Source organism: Peromyscus maniculatus, chromosome X (assembly GCF_049852395.1).
Source record: "Peromyscus maniculatus bairdii isolate BWxNUB_F1_BW_parent chromosome X, HU_Pman_BW_mat_3.1, whole genome shotgun sequence".
Taxonomy (NCBI): Eukaryota; Metazoa; Chordata; class Mammalia; order Rodentia; family Cricetidae; genus Peromyscus; species Peromyscus maniculatus.
In genome coordinates this window covers 6,277,754-6,295,107 of record NC_134875.1, presented here as the reverse complement: position 1 = coordinate 6,295,107, position 17,354 = coordinate 6,277,754, and the positions used below count along the sequence as shown (strand labels likewise).

General features: G+C 38.8%; 1 protein-coding gene across 2 annotated transcripts in view; it reads right to left on the bottom strand.

Annotated features, from left to right (window-relative positions):
* Tmem185a (transmembrane protein 185A) overlaps positions 1 to 17,354 on the bottom strand; it is a 29,146-nt gene that overhangs the window by 9,247 nt on the left and 2,545 nt on the right. For both annotated transcript variants that reach the window (XM_076562425.1, XM_006998610.4), the window contains exons 2-3: positions 8,187 to 8,363; positions 5,416 to 5,623 (exon numbers count right to left, since the gene is read on the bottom strand). In XM_076562425.1, coding sequence (XP_076418540.1) covers positions 5,416 to 5,623; positions 8,187 to 8,363 — 385 coding nt within the window. The remainder of the gene's footprint in view (positions 1 to 5,415; positions 5,624 to 8,186; positions 8,364 to 17,354) is intronic.

Below are 17,354 nucleotides of genomic sequence, written 5' to 3'. Positions count from 1 at the left end.
CCAATAATACCAGCTTTTAGTTATAACAACTGCAAAAAATTCTGCTTTTATATTGTTGCACCGATACAGGTAATACAGTGGAAGATAAGGGGAAAAAAACTACAAACAAGGAGTTTTTCAGTTTCAATTTCAAGCTAGGAGTGTGCATGGTACAGGTATCAGTCAGTTGTCCTGGTGCACTGAGTTCACTAGGATGATGAGAGCACCTCAGTGCATGTTTATAAGAAATTTTTTACTGTGTGTGTGTGTGTGTGTGTGTGTGCATGCAAGAGGACTCACTCACATGGTACATATGGCGTCCAGAGGTTGACATTGGATATCTTCCTCAGTTACTTAACTTCTCCATCCAATTCATTTATTTACTTATTTATGTGGAGATAGGGTCTCACTGTGTTGCCCTGACTGGCCTGGAACTCACTATGTAGAACAGGTTGGCCTCAGAGATCTATCTGCTCTCTGCCTCCTGAGTACCGGGATTAAAGGTGTGTGCCACCATATCAGGCTCCTACTTTATTTTCTGAGACAGGGTCTCTTATAAAACCTGTAAGTTAATCTATTGCCTAGATTAGTTAGACAGCAAGGCCCTCAGGAGCTGCCTATTTCTGCCTCCTTGTACTGGGATTCCAGGCATATGCCTCTAGGCCTGGCTTTTGCATGGATTCTAGGGATCTGTAGTGGTTTTGAATAAGAAGGCCCCTATAGGTTTATATATTTGAATGCTTAGTCATCGAGGAGTGGAACTGTTTCAAAGGATTATAAGGACTGGGAGGTATGGCCTTGTTGGAGGAAGTATATTACTGGATGGGGGTGGGATTTGAGTGTTGTTTTTTTTTTGGGGGGGGGTTGGTTTTATTTATTTATTTATTTAATTTGTTTATTTATTTTTGTCTGTCTATCTATCTATCTATCTATCTATCTATCTATCTATCTATCTATCTATCTATCTATCTATCTATTTTTGGCCAGGCCCAGTCCATCTGTCTATCTGTCTCCCTGTACACTTCTAGATCTGGATAGAGAGTTCTTAGCTCCTCCACACCACACCTGCATGCATGTCACCATACTCTTCACCATGATGATCTGAACTGTGAGTCCCTAATTAAATGCCTTACTTTGTAAGAGTTGTCTTGATCATGGTGTCTCTTCATAGCAACGGAACATTTAGACAGCATGTGAACTCAGGTCCTTAATCTTTCCCAGCAAGCACTTTAATCAGTGAGTCATCGCTCAGCAGTGCATAGTTTGAGAGATGAAGATATAGTCCCTGTTCAGGCTATCTCTGTGCAAAGGCTCCAATTTCCTAGCTTCTATATTTCTCTCCTATTTCTAGTCTAGGAACATCTTGGATACTCTGGGGTTGACTTGGTCGACCAGTTTCTCTCACCTCTATTCTTTAGTATGCCTGGAATAAGGTCCCTTCTACGCTCTCAATATGGAGCCCACTGGCAGGTCCTAGGTTCTCCTTTATATCTCTATGAAAACCTTTTTTCTCATTTTCCATAGCTTTCCTTGACAGATATTCCACATTCTTGGTATATCTAACATCCTGGGGTCTCCACTGAATTTTGGCTTCCTTCTCATAGCTTTGCACATTGTCCTACCAGGGGCTGTTTGCTGGGATTCTGACACTGGCACATATCACCAGGCACCACAGGCTTTCTTTTTTGAAATATGAGTAGAATCCTTTGTGACTTTGTAACTCCTGCATTTTGCCTTCAAAATTAGCAATATGTGGATGACATCAATGTCTACCACTGCTCACATCATAGCTACAGCAGCCACTAAATACCTGGATGGAAAAAAAAAAAAGAAAAAGAAAGAAAAATCTTTCAAACGAGTTTGTAGTTTTATACCATTGAAACTGTAATTTCTACAAAGCCCTCAACTTCACATGGCCTTTTTCACCCATAGTAGTTTGAATGAGAACTGCCCCTCATAGTCTCACGCATTTGAACATTTGGTCCCCAGTTTATGGTACTGTCTTAGTAAGTATAGGAGGTATAACCCTGCTGGAGGGAGGATGTCACTGGGGATAAGATCTGAAATTAAAAGCCTCCTGCTTCTTCTAATTTTCTCTCTATGCTTCATGACTGAAATTGAGCATGTGACATCTCAGTTTCCCGGTCTTGCCATCATGCCTCCTGTCTCTGCCATCATGGATTCGAATCCATCTGAACATGCCACCATCCTCCCCACCATGATGATAATGGACTAACCTCTGAACTGTGAGTCCGTAATTAAATGCTCTTTCCTTTATAAACTCTTCTGAGTTGCCTTGGTCAGGGTGTTATCACAGCAACAGAAAAATAACTAGTACAAAACTCTAACTATAGCGTTTTTTTCAACACTTTTTGTTCTGCCTTTTGCTCCCAATTCTCACTGTAAATCTCACTAAAAGCTGCCAGCAATATCTACTCTAAAGACAGAATGATGAAAGTTCTTCTGAAGGTTAATTACCTCGTCACATTTTAATTCTTTTTTTTTTTTTTTAAACTGTCTCTCTGAGGTATTTTGGTCACTGAGGTGCAAAAGCTAACATACAATGGACAGTGGTCTGAAAAGATAAATTACTGAAAGGAACCTACTGTACTGGGCCTCAGGCACTTGTGCCAGGTCCTAGAGAATGTGGAATAGGGCTGAGTAAGTATAGATTAAGTAAGGAATAAGGCATAAGAAACAGAGTAGTATGGAAGAGCTGCTCTGTAAATAGAAAGAAAAAACATGACAACTTCTTTTTTCTATCAGATGCGAGACAGAGACAGAGACAGAGAGAGAGGACACAAAGTGCAAAGTTTCTGCGATAAGTGTGGCCAACTTCCAGAACAAATGCTGAGGAGACAGGCCTGCAAAGAGAGAAGATGGAGAACATGGAGTTTTTTTAAGAAGGGCAAAGCCTCAAATATCTCTGGGAAATTAGAGGTCATATGCACAGACAGATGGTACTAGACTGCACCACTTAGATCTATTGCTTCCATAATGACTCCCCAACTCTAAGAACCACTGTTACATTTGTTTCTTAGGTGTACCTCTCATGAAATTTTAGTGCTGTATATATTTTGTAGATAATATAACTGTGTGCATACCTGTGTTTTACCCATAAAAAGAACACAGCTTTCTCCATTCCTAACCACAAATCAATATTTACTCTTTGAGGTCAAGAATGTGCTAGCCCTGTTAACCCAATATCTGGCTGAAGCTGCAGACCATAAACCTATGATGGTTTTATCCATCAATCAGGTGACTTTTTTCAGCAGTCTCGGGTAAGCAGCCAGAGGCAAGTAATACAAATAAGAAGTGGTTGGGTGTAGCTTGAGTTTTCCTGCCTTGCCCACAGTCAGGACAAATCTCTCTCACCCGCCAGTACCACTGCTGCTCAGACCCAACCAAGTAAACACAGAGACTTATTTTGTTTACAAACTGTATGGCCGTGGCTAGGCAGGAAGTATAGGTGGGGCTAACAGAGAAGAGAAATAAAAGAACAGGAAGGCAGAAGGAGTCACTGCCTGCAGCAGCCACCAGGACAAGGAAGATGTAAAGTACCGGTAAGCCACGAGGCACGTGGCAAGGTATAGATTTATGGAAATGGGTTAATTTAAGATATAAGAACAGTTAGCAAGAAGCCTGCCACGGCCATACAGTTTGTAACCAAAATAAGTCTCTGTGTTTACTTGGTTGGGTCTGAGTGGCTGTGGGACTGGTGGGTGACAAAGATTTGTCCTGACTTTGGCAAGGCAGGAAAACTCTAGCTAGTTGGGTTTACTAAAGGTTGTTAGGAACAACAGAGAATGTAAAAGTGGGCTGAGAAAGGTACTCTCCCACCACAGTGGACCTGTCCCTACCAGCCACACTCACTCCATGGATTTTCACCACTTTTATAATAGTAAGATCCCCATCCATCAAGACCAAGTCCTTCTTGATACTCTATGTACTGTTCCTGTGGCCTAGCTCTATCACTATTCCTCTCTCTTGGAACTTTTCTTTTAAACCTACGCCTAGGTTCAGCTTCCAATCTTTTATGTTCCTTCCAGATGAGCTGCAGTCTCCTCTTTACCTGCACAGGTCAAAACAAGACATTTGCAGTCACACTCTGTACTTTATCTGTGGGGGATACGCTCTACAATTCCCTGTAGATGTCCAAAACTGCAGATAATACTAAACCTTTTATGTATTGTTTTATTCCAAATGTACACATACCTATGATAAAAGTTTAATCTATAAATTAGTAACAGTAAGAGGTTAACAACAATAATCACTAAACAGAACTCTAAGAAAATACTGTAATCAAGGTAGCATTCATATGATCTTTTATATTTCTCCCAAACATCTTATTTTATGATATGATATTTTCAGACCACAGCTAACTACAAGTAACTAAAACCATGGAAAAATGAAATATCAGATAAGAAGTGTGTATGTGTATGGGCGGGTTTCTATCACTTCCCATTGTCCTCTAAATCTGTTAGCACATTGCTTTGGGCCCTCAGTTCCTTTGTAGTTAAATGCTCTGACTTTGGATTGGGCTGATTGAAATGGAATTCTGGCCCTTTTCCTTAATGTGTAGCCATGAATAAATTATCCTTCTCAGGTAAACAACTGCACCTCTCCCATAAGGTTGTTGTAAACGTTTACTAAGTTGCTGCTATTTATGAGGTGACCATCCAAATGCTTGGCCCAGTCAGATTAAGAATACTACGAATATCATCTACAATTGTTTTCACTATTACTATTACTAGTCTTAGTATTTTAATTTAATTCTATATCTCCTCTTCTTGGGCCTAAAGGGCTTGCATATATAGATACTTGAAAAAGATATTTGCTGAAAGAATAAATAACACATGGGCATATCAGGACAATCCAATTAGATGACAGCTAAGGAGTGACATCATAGAAGATTAGGTAGTGAGAGAGTTAAATTTTATGTATTAATTCAGATGGACTATTATACCAGTTATTTAATTAAATACCAGGGTATGTGTTGCTGTGACAGCATCAAGTTTTTAAAGGAGATTATTCTCAATACTGTAGGGTAAGTGGCCCTTATCCACAGTTGGAGGCTTTAAATGCAAAGTCTGAGGTTTCCTGGGAAGGAAGAAAGTCAGCCTCTAATCTGGAGTGTCAATTCCTGCTGAGTGCCCAGCCTGCCTGTCTGTTCATATTTGCCAGCTCCGCAACCATGTGGATCCATTCCTTAAAATCTCTCTCTTTGTGTCTATATCTCTATCAGTCTTATTGGTTATTTCACAAGACTGACAGACACAGGTAGCTGATAAGACAGAAAGCTAGGAGAAAGCTGAAGACATTTGTTCCCTTATAAACCACAATCTAGAGTTAAGGATTAGTCTGTCCCTTACCTAGGGTAAGGGACTGACATTAGAGTAACTATTTTAAAAACATGATTAAATACACAGATCTTACCTCTAGTGACCTGTCATGCCGAAAGCCCCAGACACATGCTGCAACAGACACTGGGGAAACAAAGAACAATGGCATGAAGACCAGAAGCCAGAAATGGCTTCCTCTCTCAATCCTGTCACAGACCAGAACTTCAAACATCAGCAGGAGCAAATGGATTCCCACAGCAATCAACATGGCTTTAAATTCCACACATGTTTCTCCTTCTGCTCTATAAGGGGATAGAAGGAGAAGAAAAGAAAGAAAAAATACAGTTCAGAATCCTGAGTACAAGGAAAAAGTCCACAGCAAATACCAACTCACTCACATTCTGAATTTCAACTGTAAATATGACAAAACACAAAGATGAAGTAGAGAGCTCTTAAACCTATCTTTAATAGACAATCTTTCAAATATCCAGGAACACTTATGTTTATAACTTTAAACTCAACTATAAAAGTTACTTCCAAGATTATTCCATTAATTACTTCTGTTGTAAAAAACTTCTGGTATCTCAAGTCTCATGATCTTCACTTCTCATTGAATTAAAAACAATACAAACAACATTTCATACAATACTAGAAATATAACTTTAGCTTCATCTGCAAGTGTAGGTTACATTTAAGAAGATACGCCATTTTTCTTGGATGCTACTTTAAAATGCAAATAAGAAAGTAATAAAAGGCTTTCATTAATCTTTATTCCAGTATAATAATGAATTAAAACCTGCATATTAAAAAGTTAAAGTTGTGCTCAAACAAAATAAGTTTAATTAGCTGTATAAACATAAACATAAACTTTTTTTTTTTTTTTTTTTTTTTTTTTTTTTTTTTGGTTTTTCGAGACAAGGTTTCTCTGTGTAGCTTTGCGCCTTTCCTGGAGCTCACTTGGTAGCCCAGGCTGGCCTCGAACTCACAGAGATCCGCCTGGCTCTGCCTCCCGAGTGCTGGGATTAAAGGCGTGCGCCACCACCGCCCGGCAAACATAAACTTTTAATAAATTAAAATTGAAAATGCTTATAATGCATTTGTAAAGGCCTAAAATTTTCATTCAAAATACAGATAACCATTCCTGACACACTTGCCCTATGGGTGATAAATAATCTAGAAATTAGGACAAAGAGAAAAAACAGTCACAGGTAATTCCTGTAGGACTTTCACTAGCATACTGCTGATTAATGGTCACAGGGGAATGACTATACCTGTGTATAACATACATCTAGCCAGCTATAAACAATTTCTTTCCTTACTTGAAAAGTATCAAAACAGAGAAAAGATGTGTATAACTTTTAAGTATCAATTAGTTAACTTGTTTTTGAGAAACATATATTAGATATCTGAAATTTTTGTCTTAAAAAAGAGATAGATCTACAATTACAGATCGGGGCTGGACAGATGGCGCAGTGTTTAAGAGTGCTTGCAATTCTTCCAGAAGACTTAACTTCAGTTCTCTGTACTCACACTGGGTGGCTCACAACCACCTATAACTCAGCTCCAGGGATCTATCACCTTTTCTGGCCTCCACAGGTACCCTCATACGCGGGGCATACATTTATACAGGCACATGATTAAAAATAAAAAATAGCTGAGCAGTGGTGTTACATGCTTTTAATCCCAGCATTCAGGAAGCAGAGGCAAGGGGATCTCTGAGTTCAAGGCCAGCCTGGTCTACAAAGTAAGTTCCAGGACAGCCAGGGGTACACAGTGAAATTCTTCCTCAAAAAATAAAATCTTGAAAGATTATATTACAATCTCAAAACAAAACAAAAAAACATTCACACAAGAATGCCCTTCATTTGCTATGATTCTTAGTGTGTAGCCTTTTTAAAGTCCTACATACCTATGGGATATGCATTTTACACAGTCTAAACTACAGCTTTTTTTCTTTTTCCAGATAGGGTTCCTCTGTGTAGCCCTGGCTGTCCTGGAACTCACTCTATAGACGAGGCTGGCCTTGAACTCATAGAGATCCACCTGCCTCTGCTTCTCGAGTGCTGGGTCTGCCTCTCAAGTGCTGGGATTAAAGACATGCATCACCACTGCCTGTTTTTTTTTTTTTTGTTCCTATCTTATCTTAAAAGTTGATAATCAAGAATTTTTAAAGTTGAAGTGGCCCCATCTTCTATACTTTTTTCCTTAAGCAGCTGTTTGTCTCTCTGTCTACCTTCCTCATTGTCCTATCAAGAATTACTGCATTCTTCATCTTCTTCATAGAGGTTTATAAGGGCCCTCACTCTCCACTTCCTTCCCTTGCCTCCCTTTTCTCTGAGAAATGAAAGGGAGAGATTCCCATAGAATCCACCCACACCAGGCTACTTCCACTTCCATGACCCCCAAAGATCTGCCTTCTTTCGTAACATCTGATTCTCAGTTTACCTCATTCCCTAGTTCCTATCTGAAGGACTCATGGCCTTTGGACCAAGCTCATTCCCTGACATCATTACCAGTTTACCCCAGGACTAGAAGAGTAGGAGAAAGGGAACCCTAGTTCTAAAAGTAAACTGGAGAAGTCATACAGAGTGTTTCTGTGATTCTTATTCTGCTATGGTATAGCATTTCTGTATTTGGGATGTTTGAGGTTACATCTATGGGCTATCTAGGCACTAAACCACCTAAACTAACGCACTGTTTTTATAAGAAAATTCATAACAAGCATCTAAGTTTTTAAAACACTGATGAGAAATGTTTGCAAAACCTTGAATAGGAAGAAATTGTCCTTATGGTATCTCTAGTGAGAACCACCAAGATTTTGTTCTCTCAAGATATAGACCAGTGGGTTTTATAAAGCAGTATTACCGATATTGAGGATTTCGTGCCCAAACACCGGTTCCAACTGATGCTCCAACAATGACCATTAACTTCCACAACCATATTGGAGCAAAGACAGCCCAGTAGCTCCACTGAATGATGCCATCCAAACGAAGGGCCAGTAGCACGGAGAACAGCAGCAGACAGGCATAGATGAGGAATTTACTAGGAGAAAAGCAAAATGATGAAAAAGAATTAATTTGTAATAAACAGCTGATAATGAAATGAGGAGAAATAACAGAAACATATTCGGCTCATAAAAAAAAGTCACTAATTCAGGGCTGGAGAGATGGTTCAATAGTTAAGACCATTGGCTGCTTTTCCAAAGGACACAAATTCAGTTCCCAGTGCTTAAAAGGCAGCTAACTGCTATCTATAACTCCATTTCTGGGGGTAAAACCTCTTCTTTTGGCCTCTGAGGGCCCTGCACACACAGGATGCACAGAGATACATGCAGGCAAAAAATAATTAAAAACATATATTTAGTCACTAATTCAACAATCATTTATTTAAAAGTTCTATGTAGAAAACATATTGTGTCGGGGATGAGAAAACAAAAGCAAGTAATTAAGTCTCCTGCTTCCAAAGGATTTCTGATGGACTCTACACACAGAACTCATTTAAAATTGTAATAGATAATTAAAAAATAGATTAATAATTAGTCATCTATGATAATCATATCTGTAGCCATGTTAGTTAAGTCTTCTAGGTATACATAGATATATTTCAGATAGATAGGTTATCTTCAAACACTTCATAGACCTAGAGAATATGGCATTTAAATAACTTAGAATTCTGTTGACGTGAGACACAATTGCTCCTGGCTGTACCAATTGATCCCAAGAGAATGTTGGGCTTCTAAGACATTTCCATTTGGAAGTTTGTCTTTTTGGCACAAAATGGCCTACTGGGCAATGAACTGCCCTTGCCTTGATGGCTGACAGTACAAATGCAATGCTGTCCTTTCTGGACAAGCGGGACACAAGGAAAGGGACCACTGTACTCTGCCAAGACAGGGTAATATGGTCTTTCAGAAATCCTGCTTCTGAAAATAGTCTGTCAGATACTCTAGACCTGTAGCCAATTTGAATGCACCAGCAATGCTGAGAAACATTAGATGACTGTCCAGGCTGCCAGCTGTCTTGGTCTACTTTTGCAAGATTCCTGAAAGTTGCTTGCATCCATCTACCATTTCTCAGGTACCATTATGTTCCTTCTCAGGTCTTTGATGTGGTTGAAAACTAGATAGTTGTAATTTCCTCAGTTATGATAAAAGATAAGTTAGATATAAAACCTTAAACTCACAAATATAAGATAGATAGGACATCTTCTTTAATATTGTAACTATAATTCTTGCTTGGTAATTGTTTTGTTATATGTAATTTTACCATGTTAAAGTTAAAACCTTCCTTTTTAAAAAAAGAAAAAAAGGGGAAGTGCTGTGGATATTGCTCTATATAAATAAAACACTGATGGCCAGTGACCAGGCAGGAAGTAGGTGGGACAGGAAGTAGGTTGCCAGGCAGGAAGTAGGTGGGACAAGGAGAGAGGAGAATGCTGGGAAGTGGAAGGAGGAAGAGGGAGACACTTGAGCCACCGCCAGGACAAGCAACATGTAAAGACTCTGGTAAGCCACCAGCCACGTGGCAAGGTATAGATTTAATTTAAGATAAAAGAACAGTTAACAAGAAGCCTGCCACAGCCATACAGTTTATAAGTGATATAAGCGTCTGAGTGATTATTTTATAAGTGGATTGTGGGACTGCGGGGCTTGGGGAACCTGGAGAGAAGCCCTCCAGCAACAATCTTAGGCTAAATAGTGAGTTCCAAGCCAGCCTGAAAAATATCATGAAATGTTGTCTCAAAGACAAAAGAAATGGGGCTAGAGAGATGGCTAAGCAGTTGAGAGTACTTCTTGCTTTTCTAGAGGATCTGAGTTTGGTTTTCAGCATGGACACAAGTTGTGTCACAACTGCCTGTCACTCCAATCCCAGTGGATCTGTGTAGTGATATATTGTGTACCCTAATAAATTTGCCTTGGGATCAGAGGACAGAACACTAGATTAGACACAGAGGTCAGGCAGTGGTAGCACACACCCTTAATCCTATCACTTGGGGGCAGAGATCCATCTGAATCTCTGTGAGTTCAAGGCAACAATGGAAACACAGCCTGGCAGTGGTGGCACACACCTTTAATCCCAGTAATGGGAAGCACTCACAACTTTAATCCCAGGAAGTGGCATGGCTGGAAGGGGAAAGGTATATTAGGCATTAAGAAACAGGAACTAAAGCAGTTCAGCTGAGAACCATTTGGGTGAGGACTCAGAGGATTTCAGTCAGAGGATTCATGGAGTTTGCAACATGAGGTTGGCTGTGGCTTGCTCTGCTTCTCTGATCTTTCAAGTTTCACCCCAATATCTGGCTCTGAGTTTTTTATTAAAAGATCATCTAAGATTCGAACAACAGATATGACACCCTCTTCTGGCCTCTACAGGTATAAGTACACTAATGGTATGCATTCACACAAGTGTATACATATGCATAAATCAAAAATATTTAAAAGAAACAAAAAACACAAGAGAAAAAATGAACGGTTATTTGTCATATTCATATGATACATTTAAGTGTATATATATATAAAATACTTTAAATGGCTGAGTAAATTATAGATACATCTATATATACACACACTCAAGTCACAAATAGAAAAGAACTTTGGTAGATGTCTTTGAAATAATAATATGAAATTACATTGTCAAGAACTTCTACTTCTAGCCTTGGTATAAAAACAGGAATAAGATTTACCTTTCCTATTGAGAGCCGCTGTCAGAGCATGTAGTATTTGGTTAGTGAAAGCACTTTCACTCAGAGTAATTGCTGAGGAGAAAAATCTAGGAATAGCACCTGGCTGAGGAGGAATAAAAACTTAATTTGCACAAGAAAGAAGCTTGGCACCTATTGCCTGTCTGGCCTTGTAGGCAGTCTCCTTGGGTCAGTGGGAAGTAACTGCCTTAAATTAGTAACTAGCAAATGGCTAAAACATCATCCTAGGAATGTGAGCAGGAAATCTCTTAAGTTAGGGTCTTGTGTAAATAACCCGGGGTGAGGGTAAGGAGTTGAGGATTTAATTGTTAGTGGTTCTTTTCTCTATCTTTGGGTGAGATGAGCTAATGTTTATTTCTCTGCATTTGTCCTTGGAAAAAAGTATCTTTGCTGAAATACTTTTGTTTGGAGAGTGGCCCTGGCCAGATATATGTTAATAAATAAATAAACACAGCTGGGGAGAGTTATCCATTACCCCAAATGTATAGGGAAAGTTGTGCCCAAGATTGAGATGCAATCATGAGATTACATGTACACATAACATGGAGATGCACGGTAAATGGGGAGACTCATAGCTGTTATTGCACAAAAAGTTTACAAGAAACAGCCAGTTCATTCAAAAGAGTAATTCCATAACACCTTGTGTGATGGTTTCCTCTAACAGAACCCTTAGTTCTGATTGGTTGACCTTCTGAACGCTAGTTGTCACTGCTGTATACTCTCATGGACTTTCACTACCAGCAGCTCTCAATACTAAATGAAGTATCTCATGTATACAATAGCTTTAAAATCAGGCACACCACTGTTTTTTTTCCTGCACTCATTCACTGCTGTATCAATCTACTGCAGACTTACTGTTCTTCTTAATTCATCACATAAGTACTAAATTAGTTTTTTACCCAAGTATCAAGATAAAATGAAATTATTGTGTTCTTTTCTGCTTCTGCACCTGGCATTTTTAAATGCAAGTATGTGGTATCCTAATAATCTCTCAAGTTACCTCTAAATGCCATCAAGTTTTAAATTAAAGGGCTAGAGAGATGGCTCAATACACTTTCTGTTCTTACAGAGGACTCACCTTTGGTTCCCAACATCCACATAACAATTAATAGCTTTCTATAACTCCAGTTCCAGGGGATCCAGTGTCCTCTTCTGTCCTCTGTGGGTATTGCATGCATGTGGTGCACAGATATACATGCAGGCAAGATACTCATACAGATAAAATAAATAACTTTTGGATTTTCAAGACACGGTTTCTCTGTTGAAACAATGCTGGCTATCCTGGAACTCACTCTGTAGACCAGGCTGGCCTCTAACTCACAGAGATCCACCTGCCTCTGCCTTCTGAGTGGTGGGATTAAAGGTGTGCGCCATCACCACCCAGCATAAATAATTTTTTTAAAGACACTAATTGGAGGATTAAGTTTCCAAAACACAGAAGTTTGGTGCTATATTCAAACCAAAGAAATACCTTTAAAATGGAGTTATTACCCACATCTGAATTATTAACATTAGTGTCTTACCACTGGGTAGTATAGCATGGATCAGGCCACAAAAGCTAAAGCTAATGTCTTTTTTTTTTTTTTTTTTTTTTTGGTTTTCTGAGACAGGGTTTCTCTGCGTAGCTTTGCGCCTTTCCTGGAGCTCACTTGGTAGCCCAGGCTGGCCTCGAACTCACAGAGATCCACCTGGCTCTGCCTTCTGAGTGCTGGAATTAAAGGCGTGCGCCACCACCGGCCAGCGATAATGTCTTTTTTGTAATGTATAAGGAGCTTACTGCTCAGGCTCATGAATAGACACCAAAGAGCTGACTCTAACTATAAAAGCTTTAAATAGTTTTCTGAAAATTAAAAGGTTGCAATGGGACTCTTTTTAGACCCACTGGGTTTCTCCAGTGAAATCTCCTGGCTTAACTAGAGAAATATGGATACAGGTATATATGGATGCAAGTAACACACACACACACACACACACACACACACACACACACACACACACCATACTCTAGGTGACATATTCCTGTTTATGACTTGAGAGACTGGCTCCAACTGACAAACTATTGAGATTTTTGCAAACTATTAAAAGGACTATACCTCTTAGATTAAACAAAACTTTATTACCAAACTAGAAATGTTTTAGTGGGAATTTTTATTAAGATGAAAAATGTTTAAGAGCACATAAATAGAATACACACACACACACACACGCACAAAAATGCAGATGAAAAAATCATTCTTAAACAATATTAGAAAGAGCCAGGCCAGTGAGAAGATGGACACTCAACTTCTTTATCTCCTATTTATCTCATCTGATTTCTTACACATTGATTCATGAAGATAAAAGTAAGTGATAACATTGTGCAAATAATATATTTTATATATTGTTGCTGTAGTATTTATTATTAATGATACAAGTTGTAAAAATCTTATATGGTAATAATTTTTCTGACTGCTGGATCATAGTTTAACTATCAGACATGACTAATCATATGTTATCAGTTATACAGCATCTACACCTAAAATTCAATACAAGACCTTTATCTGAAAATTTTAGTCACCTTGTACACTTATCCATCACTAGGCAAAGCAACCAGAAAGTCATAGCATAATATTAGTAAACTTAGTTCCCAGTGTCCTAAGAAACTAATACTTCTCCAATATACTGCTTCCTTCCTACAACAGAATTTTCCAATGGTTTATGCCAGTTTTTACTCAACATGTACTCATTCAGCACATTTATTCAGTGCCTCAAAGTCATGGCCCTCAAAGAAATCACAGCAAATAAAAACTATATATATGTTATCAAGTAATGGCAATATTTTCAAACCCAGAAATTATACATGCAAATGGAATTTTCATCCTTTGACCATTCCCATTGGAGGTAAAGCATTAATTCTACTATGCCATTGCTCAAATCATCTTTAGAACATTCCTCTCAAAAGTGCCTTAAGAGCCTGAAGTACATTATTCTGAATATAATAAATAGTGCCAAATCTTTGCTGAGAGTGGATTTGAGTTCTGGAAATAGCCAAAATTCAACCAGAGCCAAATTTAGTGAAAAGATATATGATCAAACTAGGTGGCACTATTTTCGTTCAAAAATGATTATTATAATGCACCAAGACAGATTTTCTTAAATGATTTGTAAAACTGACTCTAAAGGCCATTCTAGAATATGAACAAGGGCTCTGAGCAGTGGAATGGGTACATTTTACTTTTCCCAACTTCTTTCAATGATGTTTATTTGGATATATAAATACCAATATAAGGTATGCTTTGTATAATCATTTTACAACTCCTAAATAAAAGGTTCACTTGCTGTAATAAAATGTCATGACCAAAAGCAACTTGGAGAGGAAAGGGTTTTCATCTTACAGGTTAACAGTCCATCACTTAGGGAAGTCAGGGCAGGAACTCAAGCAAACAGAGAACCTAGAAGCAGGAGCTGATGCAGAGGCCACAGATGGTGCTGCTTAATGGCTTGCTCCCCATGCCTTGCTCAACATGCTTTCTTACAGAACCTAGGACAACCAGCCTAGGAGTGGTGAGTCCTCTTATATCAATTGTTAATCAAGGAAATGCCCCACAGGTTTGTTCACAGACCAATCTGGTTGGGGGGGGGGCATTTTCTCAATTGAGGTTCCCTCTTTCCAAATGACTCTAGCTGATGCCAAGTTGACAAAACACTAGCCAAAATGGCCCCTCAGTACACTGGACATACTCTGTTATAGAAGGAAAGGACATGTAGGGTGGAACAAAAAGCTTCAGAAGAAACCTAACCTGGATTAGAATCCTGATTTGGTTCATAATTGCCTGTTTGACTTTAGAGAAAACCCAGACTCTGTAAAATGAAACTGTTTGGGACCAGAGACGAATCAACAGACAGAAGCACTTGCCACTGGCCTGATAACTTCAAATCCCAGGACCCACATGCTGAAAGAAGAGAACTGACTTTTACAAACTGTTCTCTGACCTCCATATGCACACTATGTAATATGTGCACCCACACACATACATACACAATCAATAAACAAAAATGTATTAAAATTAGAAAATAAAATATAATGAAGCTGTTTTCTGATATGCAGGGCTATTATAAAGAGTAAAGATAATGAAAAGTAAAGTGGCAATACTGTATTGACACATGGTGGATGCTCATAAGTCATAGCATTTATTAACAACTATTAATCAGTAAAAGTCATGAGAATATTCTATCAGTGGCCTTATACACCCCAACAACAGATGTGCAGTCATTCAGACAGTAATTCATTATCAGTACAGACAGTACACTCATATTGACAGATCAGTGGCCTGCTTTTAAAAAATACAACCTGTAAGGATTATTTGGAGTAACTAACACTATGTACTTTTTTACAGTGCTGGAGAGAATCAAGCCTAAAACCCCGCACATGTTAGACAAGAGCTCTACCACTGAACTATACACTAACCTCAACAGCGTGTATTTTTAAAACACTGCACACATCATCTGCAGTGGTCATACAACACTGCCCTTTCTTTTTAAACAATTCTTTTCAAAAAATTTACTTTATATGAATGGGTATGTTGCCTGTATGCATGTCTGTATGCCATGTAAGTATCTGGTGCCTGCAGAGGCCATTAGTGAACTGTCACCAACAACCACATTCATTTTTTTTTTCTGATTTTAGATAAAAGACAACTTACAAAGACTAAAGAATGGCTTTAGAAGATGAAGCATACAATAAGTTTGCAAAGATAATTTACTTCAATAGTATTACATGTCTATGGTTATATTTTATTTGTACTGAAATGTGATTTTATTTGTATGCTAATAAATAAAGTTGCCTGGGGGTCAGAGCTAATAGCAAGCCATAGGAGAAGCCGGGTGGTGGTGGCACACACCTTTAATCCTGATTACATGACAGACAGATCTCTGTGTGCTCAAGGATACAGCCAGCATAGAGACACACTCCTTTAATCTCAATACCAACCATAGAAAACCTGGAGGTCTGTATAGACAGGCAGTGACGAGGAGTTCATGTGGTTGGGTTTACAACCAATGAGAAGGCAGAACAGAACGTCAATAAAAAGATACACAGAAAGTAGGTCTCTTTCTGAGGGGAAGGACGACAGCAGCAGCAAAGGGTAAGAAAGGTTTTGAGTATCAGCTCTTAGCTACTGCTCTGACCTCTTGGGCTTTTAACTCTGCATTTGGCTCTGTGTTTCTTATTTAATAAGACTGTTACATCTACACATGTCCACATAACACCCACCACCCCAAAAGGCATTTTTCAGTCTTTGTTCCAGTCTAGAATACCCAAGGGATATACCTCACTCGCATCAGGAGCCCACTACAGATGAGCCAGTATGCCAAGCAGAGTTCTCATAGCTTTCCAATGCTGTATAGCTACCAGGGCTGAAGGGTCTTCTCTAACAAATAACAACTCTACCAAAAGAGCAGACAACCCTGAGGACTTGTGATGTAGTCAGGTTGCCCATTTAAAGCCACATACTCCCAAATCTCTACCTCCCAGGGACATTTTAGAATCAGTTTTCCATTTCTGTATACTTCTAATAGTCTGTTTAATCTGTAAAGATGTTAGAGGCTTTAGGCAGTCAAGAAGGATTCTTGGTAGACATAGTATGTTTCAAGAATTTTGACTTGTGCAACTAAAGGGCCATTATGAAAATAAGTTCATGATCAACCAGTTCTGTAGCAGTTGGAAATAGGTAGAGGGTCAGCTGTCAGCCCTTCATAGCTGGTTGCTAAACACTTTTGAATCATTCTGTTACTACTATTTCTAGAAAATTGACAATACTGCAGTGAATTCTCACTGACCAAGACTTGAAAGGTAGAGACCACCAAGCCATAACAGTAGCTATTTCTGTGATACATTAATAATCTCCAGAGAACATTCTCCTATACTGTTAAGGTCTTTCCCATCTTGTCAGTGGAACAGTTGCACTCTGAAGGGATATAGCTAGAGATAAGAAAAATAAATAGTCCATACATTGAGCAGGAAAGCAGTCATTGAAAGAAGCAGCTTTAGACTTTTCCTACAGGCTGTGGTGAGTTATCATTCATTTCACAAATACTTACAGAGCCAGCTATTATCTCATGCATATAAACAACAGTAATAAAAGTCATGGGTTTGGCCTCACATGGCTTGAATTTCAGTAGGGAAGAGAAATATTAAATAAAGAAAGACAAATTCAAGGGCACAGGTAAGTGCTCTACAGGGAACCTATGTATTCTACAGAGATTGTACAAACAAGGAGTAGTGGACCAGGTTGGAGAAGCCAGGACAAAATCCTTCAGCAACTATTAAGTGAGCAGAAATTTGAATGATAAATA